Source organism: Ranitomeya variabilis, chromosome 1 (genome assembly GCF_051348905.1).
Source record: "Ranitomeya variabilis isolate aRanVar5 chromosome 1, aRanVar5.hap1, whole genome shotgun sequence".
NCBI lineage: Eukaryota > Metazoa > Chordata > Amphibia > Anura > Dendrobatidae > Ranitomeya > Ranitomeya variabilis.
Genome location: NC_135232.1, coordinates 303,697,006 through 303,709,816, shown reverse-complemented (window position 1 = coordinate 303,709,816; position 12,811 = coordinate 303,697,006). Strand labels below are relative to the sequence as shown.

Sequence of the window (12,811 nt, the reverse complement as noted above, 5' to 3'; positions counted from 1 at the left end):
AAAATAAAACAACTTAAATTTTTTAATTCTAACGCCACCCAGGAATTTATTATTAGAGACCAAATTTCATGTTGGTCGTCAGGAGTGATCTATTTGATTAAATGCCCTTGCGACAAAATTTACGTGGGTCGCACTAAACGCAAACTGAAGGACCGGTTAAAAGAACACTTTAACAATATAGAAAAAGGTTTTACTGGCCACCCCCTTTCTAGGCACTTTAGGGAATACCATGGTAGGTCCACCAAGGGATTAATATTCTGCGGCATTCAAATAGTCCAAAAAAATTGGAGGGGAGGGGACTATATAAAACTAATGTCACGTACAGAATCCAAGTGGATTTTTATGCTGGATAGCCTGGCCCCTAAGGGTCTTAATCATGAATTGGAGCTTTTTGCTTTTAAATAGTTATATGTTTTTATTAGTACTGGTGTTCTTTCCCCTCCCCCCCCCCTCCCCTTTTTTAATATATTCATATATTTTTATATATTTATATATATTTTTATATGTATTAATTATAAATAAAAATCCCCTTCTTTCTATTTTTCATATATATAGTTGTATATTTCTTTCTGTTTTGTTCAAAGATAATTTTTTAATGTACCTTTTAATGTATTTATTAAATAAAAATTCTTTTAAATATTAATACATAGTAACATAGACTACCTATATCTATTTTTTATTTTATTGGACCTATGGACTTACAAATTCACAGTCTTTTTCCTGCAGCTTAGCTACATTTTCTTAACACACATGTATATATTTAATTTTTTTCTTTGTTCTTTTGAATAGTGGGCGGCGCTTTCTATCCTATATAGAGCAGTAGACAGCCAGGGACCTCTAGCCCTGACGAAGAAGGTCCGGTGACCTTCGAAACGCGTAGGCAATAGAGGCCCTGTTCGGCATCCGTCTTCTGCTCCATTTTTTTGTAGCTCCGGGTGACGTCACCCAGACCACGCCCCCCCCCTATTCCCTGCTGCAGTGTAACGGCGCCCCTGGCCAGGACGCCGCTTGTCCACACTCTTGGCGTGCACGCAGCAGCTTGGCGCCCACAGGGAGGACGCTCCCCCCCGGGTCTGCCACCTCACGCTGCCGCCCGGACTTACTTATCTTGGACTCACGGAAGGAGCAAGCATTTTCATCTCTGCAGCGCTCCACTAAACGCCCACAGTTCAAAGTCTTCTGGCACTTCAAACAATTGGTAAGTGCCTCATTTTAACCCTTTGGTGGGTACCTTGCAGCTTCTAATATTCATTATTCAGGAGATAGGTAGCGCGGTGACATTAACCCTTCATTACCCCATATCCCACCGCTACAGGGAGTGGGAAGAGAGTGGCCAAGTGCCAGAATAGGCGCATCTTCCAGATGTGCCTTTTCTGGGGTGGCTGGGGGCAGATGTTTGTAGCCAGGGGGGGCCAATAACCATGGACCCTCTCCTGGCTATTAATATCTGCCCTCAGTCACTGGCTTTACCGCTCTGGCGGAGAAAATTGCGCGGGAGCCCACGCCAATTTTTTTCGCCATTTAACCCTTTATTTTAGCAGCTACAGTGCACACATTTTGCACATACACACTACTAACATTAGTAGTGTGGAATATGCAAAAAAAAAGGGGATATGAGATGGTTTACTGTATGAAAACCATGTCTCATATCATGTCGGGTTTGTGCAGGAGAAATGAAAAGCCGGCAATTGAATTACCGACTTTTCACTAACAGCGCTGCGTATTTCTCGCAAGTCACACTGCAGGTCCGTGTGGAATCCGTATTTTTCTCGCCCCCATAAACTTTCATTGGCGTATTATTTGCGCAATACGCTGACAAACGCAGCATGCTGCGATTTTGTAAGGCCGTAGAAAGCCGTATAATACTGAACCGTAATATACGGCTAATAGGAGCAGCCCCATTGAGAATAATTGTGCCGTATGTAATGCGAGTTTTACGGACGTAGTTTCTGCGCTCTTACATCCGTAAAACACGCATGTGTGACCCCGGCCTAAGGCCGGCCTCACACTAGCGAGTTTTACGGACGTATGAGCGCATAAACTACGTCCGTAAAACTCGCAAAATAAACGGCACAATTATTCTCAATGGGGCTGCTCCTATTAGCCGTATATTACGGTTCAGTATTATACGGCTTTCTACGGCCGTACAAAATCGCAGCATGCTGCGTTTGTCACCGTATTGCGCAAAAAAATCGCCAATGAAAGTCTATGGGGGCGAGAAAAATACGGATTCCACACTGACCAGCAGTGTGACTTGCGAGAAATACGCAGCGGTGTTAGTGAAAAGTCGGTAATTCAATTGCCGGCTTTTCATTTCTCCTGCCTAAACCCGACAGGATATGAGACATGGTTTACATACAGTAAACCATCTCATATCCCCTTTTTTTTTGCATATTCCACACTACTAATGTTAGTAGTGTGTATGTGCAAAATTTCAGCGCTGTAGCTGCTGAAATAAAGGGTTAAATGGCGGAAAAAATTGGCGTGGGCTCCCGCGCAATTTTCTCCGCCAGAATGGTAAAGCCAGTGACCGAGGGCAGATATTAATAGCCAGGAGAGGGTCCATGGTTATTGGCCCCCCCGTGGCTAAAAACATCTGCCCCCAGCCACCCCAGAAAAGGCACATCTGGAAGATGCGCCTATTCTGGCACTTGGCCACTCTCTTCCCACTCCCTGTAGCGGTGGGATATGGGGTAATGAAGGGTTAATGCCACCTTGCTATTGGAAGGTGACATTAAGCCAGATTAATAATGGAGAGGCGTCAATTATGTCACCTATCCATTATTAATCCAATAGTACGAAAGGGTTAAAAAACACACACACACATGATTTAAAAGTATTTTAATGAAATAAACACAGCGGTTGTTGTAATAATTTATTGTTCTCTCAATCCATCAGGAACACCCTCGCTTGGAAAAATAATAAACGCACAAGATACATACCTTCTGGTGAACCGTCTCGTCCCACGAAGTAATCCATCTGAAGGGGTTAACTAATATTACAGGCAGGAGCCCTGCTAAATGCAGCTGTGCTCCGTGCTTGTAATTCCCCAGCGAATGAATGAAATGTAGGTCATTGACCTACATTTCCTTCAGTCGCGGTGAGGCGCCCTCTGGTGGATGTTCTCATGAACTGCAGCCTGGGAACTTTTTCCCACGCTCCAGGTCATATGAGGACATCCACCAGGGGGCGCATCACCGCGACTGAAGGAAATGTAGGTCAATGACCTACATTTCATTCATTCGCTGGGGAATTACAAGCACGGAGCACAGCTGCATTTAGCAGGGCTCCTGCCTGTAATATTAGTTAACCCCTTCAGATGGATTACTTCGTGGGACGAGACGGTTCACCAGAAGGTATGTATCTTGTGCGTTTATTATTTTTCCAAGCGAGGGTGTTCCTGATGGATTGAGAGAACAATAAATTATTACAACAACCGCTGTGTTTATTTCATTAAAATACTTTTAAATCATGTGTGTGTGTGTTTTTTAACCCTTTCGTACTATTGGATTAATAATGGATAGGTGACATAATTGACGCCTCTCCATTATTAATCTGGCTTAATGTCACCTTCCAATAGCAAGGTGGCATTAACCCTTCATTACCCCATATCCCACCGCTACAGGGAGTGGGAAGAGAGTGGCCAAGTGCCAGAATAGGCGCATCTTCCAGATGTGCCTTTTCTGGGGTGGCTGGGGGCAGATGTTTTTAGCCACGGGGGGGGCCAATAACCATGGACCCTCTCCTGGCTATTAATATCTGCCCTCGGTCACTGGCTTTACCATTCTGGCGGAGAAAATTGCGCGGGAGCCCACGCCAATTTTTTCCGCCATTTAACCCTTTATTTCAGCAGCTACAGCGCTGAAATTTTGCACATACACACTACTAACATTAGTAGTGTGGAATATGCAAAAAAAAAGGGGATATGAGATGGTTTACTGTATGTAAACCATGTCTCATATCCTGTCGGGTTTGTGCAGGAGAAATGAGAAGCCGGCAATTGAATTACCGGCTTTTAACACATATCGCGCTGAATGAAATCTAAATACAGAATATATATATGTGTCTCAATGACATATATATATATATATACTGTATATATGTTTTCCCGAACATTTGAGCACATAAATCCATTAGATGTCGGTTTTGCAAGCCTGCGCGAAAATCTCGCAGTACGGATGCCATACGGATTACATACGGAGGATGCCATGCGCAAAATACGCTGACACACCCTGACTACGGATCAATATTTTGGGAACATTTCTCCGTATTACGGCCGTAGTACGGACGTATAATACGTGGCGTATTGTCTTACGCCCAGTGTGAGGCCGGCCTAACAGTGGCTGGAGGCTGCCATAATAGTATAATAATAATCTTTTATTTATATAACGCTAACATATTCCGCAGCGCTTTACAGTTTGCACACATTATCATCACTGTCCCCGATGGGGCTCACAATCTAGATTCCCTATCAGTATGTCTTTGGAGTGTGGGAGGAAAGCGGAGAACCCGGAGGAAACCCACGCAAACACAGGGAGAACATACAAACTCCCTGCAGATATTGTCCTTGGTGGGATTAGAACCCAGGTCACCGACTCTGCAATGCTACCCACTGAGCCACCGTGCTGCTCTATAGTATATTTTATATTAACCTTTATGCAGCCATATGTGCTCCTTGTGACTAAAATGTAACTTTACTCTGTATATCACACCTGTGGTTTTATTTTTCCAGGATCCATCATGGAAAGATGATGTCCTTGGCTTTCGACACCTTACACCTAAAGAATTGGAATTATTTCCTGGATACAGGTTTGTCAGGCTAATCAATATTGATTCTTCGCACTATAATATCTTGATTTGTCTCATTTCTGTCAAGCGTCATACCACTCAAACATCTCTACAATGTATTCTTATTTCATATTTATTTATATATTATCATGTAAGTGTATTATATGAATAAATATAGAATGAAGCTTGTTTTACACTGCACGAATATCATCAAGGAGTGTTCCTAGGATTGCTCATTTCTCGATAATTGAGCAGTGTAACCAGGCTGTCAACCACTCAACGAATGTGCAAAACTGTGTGAAATTATTTTTTCAGCTGACTTTAACCCCTTCCCGACTTGCGCCGTACTAGTACTCTGCAGGTTGCTTCTCTCCCTTTGATGTGGGCTCCGGCGGTAAGCCCACATCTTTCCCGGCCCATGTCAGCTGTTCAAAACAGCCGAGGGTGGAATCGCGATCCACCCGCAGTTATTAACCCGTTAAATGCCGCTGTCAAACTCTGTCCGGCATTTAACGCGCGTTTCCAGCCATAGAGCCGGAAATCCTGCCCATCAATGACCCCATCATGTGATCGCGGGTCACCGATGGGTTGGCATGACAACCAGAGGTCTCCAGCAGACCTCTATGGTTGTCACTGCCGGCTTGCTGTAAGTGCCGCCCGGTGGTCGGCGCTCATAGCAAGTGAGATATTCTGCTACATACAGGTGATCTGATCATCGCCTGTATGTAGCAGAGCCGATCGGACAACTGCAGTTTCTAGTCTCCCATGGAGGCTATTGAAGCATGCCAGAAGTAAAAAAAATTAAAAAATATATATAAAAGTTGAAATCACCCCCTTTTGCCCCATTCTAAAGAAAACTATAAAAAAAATCAAACATACACATATTTGGCATCGCCGCATTCAGAATTGTCTGATCTATCAAAAAGAAAAAAGAATTAACCTTATCGCTAAACGGCGTAGTGCGGAAAAAGTTAAAATGACAGAATTACGTTTTTTTGTCGCCGCGACATTGCATTAAAATGCAATAACGGGTGATCAAAAGGTCATATCTGCACCAAAATGGTATCAATAAAAATGTCAGCTTGGCTCTCAAAAAAGAATCCCTCACCCGACCCCAGACCACGAAAATGGAAACGGTACGGGTATCAGAAAATGGTGCAATTTTTTTAAAATAAATTTTGGAATTTTTTTTCATCACTTAAATAAAAAAGAACCTAGACATGTTTGGTGTCTATGAACTCGCAATGACCTGGAAAATCAGAATGGCAGGTCAGTTTTAGCATTTAGTGAATATGGTTTAAAAAATCCAAAAAATCGTTGTGGAATTCCACTTTTTTTTGCAATTTCACTGCACTTGGAATTTTTTTCCCATTTTTGAGTACACGATATGGGAAAACCAATGGTATCATTCAAAACTACAACTTATCTCACAAAAACAAGCCGTCACATGGCCATATTTACAGAAAAATAAAAAAGTTATGGCTCTGGGAAGAAGGGGAGCGAAAAACAGAAACGCAAAATCGAAAAAGAGCAAGGTCTCATAGGGATTAAAATCATCGTCCTCGGCAGCACATTGTCATGTGTAAAGATGAACGATTTATTACTGATCATTCAGTGCACGCAGCAAATGCAGTCTGTCGAAACAGGAAATTAATTGACCACCAATTAGCCAAGTAGCTGATTGATAGTCCTTTAACGCGGAAGCTGGGTGGTGTAAACTGCATACTGCTACCTTTTTCACGTAATCAGAGAGGATGTTAGGCTCGAGTCACACACAATGTATAAAAAAATCGGACGAGAATCGCACAAATGTTTCATGAACAGTGATCCGTGTGCAATGCGAGGATGTGATTTTTTTTCTTCAAAAAGTATCCGTGTGTCATCCGTATGACATCCGTATGGCGAGATTTTCAGTGAGACACATATACAGTATATATATTTATATTTCATACAGAGCTAGACAGCATAAAAGCCGGTAATTAAATTGCTGGCTTTTGCTGACTCCTTACCGAACCCAACAGGATATGGGACATGGTTTTCATACAGTAAGCCATTGCATATCTGTTAAATTTTTATATGTCCCTCACTAATAATGTTAGTAGTGTGTGTGTGTGCAAAATTTGTGAGCTCTAGTCTAGGTGTTAAATTAAAGCAATAATTCATGGAAAAAACTTGCGTGGGCTCCAGCGTAATTTTCTCCGCCAGAGTTTGAAAGCCAGTGACTGAGGGCAGATATTAATAGCCTAGAGAGGGTCCATGGTTATTGGCCCCCCTAAAAACATCTGCCCCCAGCCACCCCAGAAAAGGTGCATCTGTAAGATGCGCCTATTCTGGCACTTAGCCACTCTCTTCCCACTGCTCTGTGGCATTGGCATATGGGGTAATAAGTGGTTAATGTCACCTTGCTATTGTAAGGGGGTAATAAGGGGTTAATGTCACCTTGTTATTGTAAGGTGACATTAAGCCTGGTTAATAATGGGAGAGGTGTCAATAAGACTCCTATCCATTCTTAAACCACTAGTCTGAAAGGGTTAAAAAACACACACATTAAGAATAAAGTATTTTAATGAAATAAACACACAGGTTTTATTATCTTTATTGCACGCTCAATCCAACCGAAAAATCTCGTTCTCCTGTAAAAAATTCCAAAAAAATAGCAACAATATCCCATACCCGTCCGCCGTACAGTAAAGTCCCACGCTGTAAATCCATCTCAAGGGGTTAAATACATTTACAACCAGGAGCCTGCTAATGCGGCCGCTCCCGGCTGTAAAAGACTGGGGAATGAATGAAATGCAGGGAACGGAGCTTCGGTGCAGCCACAGCGTCCAATCCGCAGCGTCCAGATGTTACAGCATAGTGGAGGGGGTTTTATGAAATCCCTTCTCCACTATGCGTGCAGGGACGCCTCCAGTTTACCTGGGTATACGCACATATGGCGCGTCTTTATAGACCGCAGCATGTCTATTTATCTTGCGGAAACGATCAATCTCCACAAGATAAATATCACCATCTAATGTATTGGATGCTGTGATTCCGCACGGTTTAATGAACACATGCGGAATCACCGCGCGAACAAAAGCCGGCAGCACTTTGGACGGAGCGGACATGTGCTGCGTCCAAAGCGCTGCCAATACTGACCGTGGAAACGGTCTGAAAAAGTGCTTTCACCCAGTGTTTGCGGCTGTAGATGTAATGAATGTCTTATGTGTCCTCCTTATTCCTGCGCAGAATAATATCAAGTCTGTTCTAGAAAATGAGCACCATCTAGTGGATAATGAGAGGCATTGTTATTTTATTTTTTAAATCCACCTTTATATTTAAAACAATATAATAGTTTAACCCTTCAGTACCAGAAATAAACACTTTTTACCATAATGCATTTAGCTATACAGGTGCACAGATATGAAATTTTGGTATAAATCCAACACATTTATCCAATAATCATGACATGTAAATCAGACATGTAAATGTTTGCTACAGAGGGCAGAATTTATAACTGTTTTATTGCTGGCCCATTAGTCCTTTTATTAAACAGATTTCTGCTTTTGGGGGATAAAGACAAATGGGACACAATGGGCAGTATATGCAGTATATGTTCAATAACTGTTATATTACATTATTTAATTACAGCTATGGGTGGTTCAACACTGCGCTGATGATTGAAGGGAAGAGCTACTTACCATGGCTGACCAAAAAGTAAGTTCCAACACTAATACTGTATTGTGTATTGCATTAAGGCTATTTACGCACAGTGCAATGTACAGTATATATCGTAAATTCCTTTTCATACAATGCATTATTAGTGTGCCGAGTATATTTTGGAAACTCTAAACCCTAATGCTTTTTTCAACCACAACTTGCCCCAGTGTGTGTATTGTACTGTTGGTTTTCCTGAGGCTGAATTTAGACGTTGGTATATGTCACATTCAGGACCAGAAACCTGGGCCAATCTGTGCATGGCGGTCCATACTCAGACCATGTGTCACTGATATCTAATTTTGCCCTAAACTGGATCTAACCGATGATTCACAACACCAGAATCAAAGGCAGCGTGAATCATATATATTGATTCCATCATTTCAGCATGGTATGTTTTATGCTGAAGCACTGTGGGGCTTCAGAGTAAAACATACATTTAAAAGCTGAGTCGGGGCCCATGTGGCTTGGGTGACTACTCCAAGGGGCTAGTCCTAGACAATTTCTCCCTGCCCTACTCCCCTTGCATTCAAACCAAACAGGAAAAAGAATGGTGATTCAGGGATGTATGTTCTCTGGATCTTTAGTCATACAACACGTTTTGAAGTCTTGTTGATTCCTTCATCATGTATAGGAACACTCTAGCTGATGAAGAAGTCAACCCGACTTCGAAGCACACTGTATGAATAAAGATCCAGAGAACACGCACCCTTGTTCTCACTCTGTGGCAGCACCTAGGAATCGCCACTCTTTTTCCTGTTTGGTTTTAATATGTGGGTCAGCGGACAAAACAGCAGCCCTTCATTCATAAAATTTAAGAGTCAGGTTACAACCTAGGCAGATAAGCATATACAATCCTTTGCTTTCTGTGTCCCATATTGCGGGTAACACACTTGTAGCAGGTCTCCTTCGTATACACACATGTGCAGTGTACTGAAATAAATGCTGCATCATCCATGCACTCATTTCTTGGCAGTGACCTATTTTTTTCCCTGTCCCTGCTTATTCCTTTATTGCCATGATGATTTCCTTACATTACAATCAAGAACAGATAGCATAAATATATCCCCCTATTACTTGTACCAAAAAGTGTCTCTCATTAAAGAGAACCTGTCAAGACAATTTTACTAATCGATCAATAAAAGATGACATTTTTAGTAATCTGTTGTGTAATTGCTGAAAAATCAAGCATTGAAGACATTTTAAACTAGCCAGGAAGTGCATGGGAGGTATGTAAAAGAACTGAGTGCAGTGACACACCCCCGAGGAGTTTCCAGGCTTAGTTATTTTTCAGATATGGTATATTTGATTACTAGAAGACATCTATCATTTGTATTGTTGCTCTATGACCTATACTGACATGCAACTAGTTTGATTTGTAAAATCCTCCTGGCAGTTTCCCTTTAAATATTGTGTTTGCTGAAGAGATGCAGAATTAGCAATGTGCCTGTGTCTCATTCTGTGTGGAATTATTCTGTAGATTAGAAGAGCGAGGAGTCAAGCTTATCCACAAGACTGTCAAAAGCTTTGATGAGGTAACTTTACTATTAGCACTGTATGAGCCATCGTAAAATGTGCAACAAGATGAGGATATCGATGGTTTTTGTGTCTAATCCCCAGCTAGCGGCACTAGGGGCAGATGTCATCATTAACTGCACAGGCATACGTTCCGGGCAGCTGCAGCCTGATCCAGAATTAAAACCCGGAAGAGGACAAATCATAAAGGCAAGTGTGATCTAAGGGTATGTGTCCACGTTCAGGATTGCATCAGGATTTGGTCAGGATTTTTCATCAGTATTTGTAAGCCAAAACCAGGAGTGGAACAATTAGAGGAAAAGTATAATAGAAACATATGCTCCACTTTTGCATTTATCACCCACTCCTGGTTTTGACTTACAAATACTGATGAAAAATCCTGACCAAATCCTGATGCAATCCTGAACGTGGACACATACCCTAATGGTAGTTGTCCCTGTTCACGTGTTCTTTAATTTCTTCATTATTTTTTTGCTTTCATTTTTTTCAGCTTTGCATTGCTATAGCTGCAACTTTTATTATTTCACCATTAACATAACTGCACGATCGCTTTTTTTTTCTGAACTAGTTTTATTTTCTAATAACATCTATTAATGTATCATTGATAAAAACGTTTTGCAAAAATTCTTTTTGGGGGAAAAATGGAAGAAAAACAGCAATTTCAGAATTTGTTTTAGGTTTGTTTTTTATTTTAGTTCACTGTGTGGATTATTTAGAATGTTTTTTCACTTTCAGAAAAATAGCCCCAAATGATTGGATACTTGAAAAAAACAAACCCATCAGGTACTCAGCTCCTCTGTGATCTGCACCTTTGCTCTGGTTGCTGTGTTTTGCCTACAGCACACATCACCGCTGCAGCTAATCACTGATCTCAGTCAGCAGCTTGTGATGTGTATATTAGCAGAGCCTCTGAGCTCAGTGATTGGCTGAATTGTCAATGTGCACTATAATTGGGAAGTCGTCCCTGCAACCAAAACACAGAGATCAGAGCTCCTGCGGGGAGACAGCTTTGGACCAGGAGAGACTATCCTTGTTTTTCTTTTACAAGTATCCAATCATTTGGAGAACACTTTTATTTTTTTGTATCTATTTTTGGGTGTATAGAGCTACTCATAAAAGTCACCATATGGAGACATTCTCTTCATAACAGCTTGAAAGAGCAGTTGCTAATGTAATAAACTGGCAGACAGTCGTGAGCCACACATCTTGGGCCGAAAAGCAACTTGAGGCTCCCGAGCCATAGCTTAGGGACCCCTGCATTAGACTGTGATCTAAACACATCGATATCGGCAGGTTCAGCTGACATTAGTCTAATGTGTATGGGGTCCTTTAATTGCAGGAATCTTTGTCATTAAAGTGAATCTGTCATCGGGTTTTTGCTGCTTTATCTGAAAACAGCATAATGTATAAAAAGAGACCTTGAGTCCAATGATGTATCACTTAGTTTACAGGGTGCAGTAGTTGTGACAATCAGAGTTCTTAGATGTATAATGCAGCAGAGCTGAGAAAGCTGCTCCCACCCACACCAGGCTCTTTTTGTACATAGTCAATTGACAACTAGCTGCTTATCACAGGAGGGGGCAGAGCTGGACAACTTGGCAAGAGGGAGCTAGTCAGGGCAATGATAATGTCATGACAGATGGGGGTCATAAGATTACGGCGTCTGGTTATACGAATTCCTGCACTTATTAGAACTGCTTTACCATCCTACTAAACAGTGCAAGTTTCCTTGCTGTCATGGCAATCAAGTCAATTGATCTTCTGGAGGTTGCCATCCTGAATTGTCTCAGCTGTTCTGTGTTGGCCACTCCCCTCTAGTATATGTGCTCTCTACTGGCACTTTGGAGTTGCCAGTGATAGTTCTTCTTCCTGGTTTGATGGTAGGTGGAAGGAGAAAGTTCAGTGTTTGGAGTTGGTGGTTGGAGAGTTTTTCTGGAGATTACTGTGTAGAGTTTGCTTGCATATTTATCCTTATTTTCTCACACTTGGTTTCACCTTCCTATACCTCCTCTGTTTCCAACTCTGTTATTTTATGAGTGTATTTGTATTATTGTACTTTTCTTTTCTCCCTATCTGTTTACCTCTGTCTGTCTGGTTAGTGTTTTCCTATACAGTTTGGCCCCTCACCTCCCTGGGTGGGGGAGGGATCAGATAAGGGTTACGTTAGGAACACATATAGGTACGAGAACCCGGCATCTCCACCTTCAGGAGTAATCCAGGGAACAGGGATAGACTAGGGCGCCCCGAGTTCAAGGGATTGGGTAGGTTCCCACAGTCCCTTGACACTATGTGACAGATAATATCTAGTGATAAAACCTTAATTGTAAGAAAACAATCGCACACAGCCTGATAAGTGACACATCCCTGAATTCAGTGTTTTAACCCAATCTCATGCTGAATACATAGCAAAAACCTGCTGACAGATTCTATTTAATCTTAAACTAATCATAGTCTCTTAAACTGAATGACTATTCTGATCCCAAAGTTGGCAGTTTCATAGTTAACCATCATGTGACTGCTCTACAATCTTGAAGCTGACAGATATTTTATTATTAGAGGCAAGTTCTCAGTGAACAGAGGGCAATTTCATGTGTTGGGCTCTGCATCTCATATTTGTTGCTGCAAGATAATAGGATCAAGTGGAATTTACTAATCAGTAACAGTAATAGTCTATAAGAGATTAAATGTGTTTCATTAATATTCGATTTTGCATTTATTCTTTATATCCCACAGACAGTAAGTCAATCTATTTTAAAACATATAATTTATACTAGAATCTTAAAGCTCC

At 41.6% G+C, this 12,811-nt stretch overlaps 1 protein-coding gene across 4 annotated transcripts in view; it reads left to right on the top strand.

The window, feature by feature from the left end:
* DAO (D-amino acid oxidase) overlaps positions 1-12,811 on the top strand; it is a 133,466-nt gene that overhangs the window by 101,481 nt on the left and 19,174 nt on the right. For all 4 annotated transcript variants that reach the window (XM_077296113.1, XM_077296132.1, XM_077296122.1 and 1 more), the window contains exons 4-7: positions 4,733-4,809; positions 8,422-8,487; positions 9,968-10,022; positions 10,108-10,212. In XM_077296113.1, coding sequence (XP_077152228.1) covers positions 4,733-4,809; positions 8,422-8,487; positions 9,968-10,022; positions 10,108-10,212 — 303 coding nt within the window. The remainder of the gene's footprint in view (positions 1-4,732; positions 4,810-8,421; positions 8,488-9,967; positions 10,023-10,107; positions 10,213-12,811) is intronic.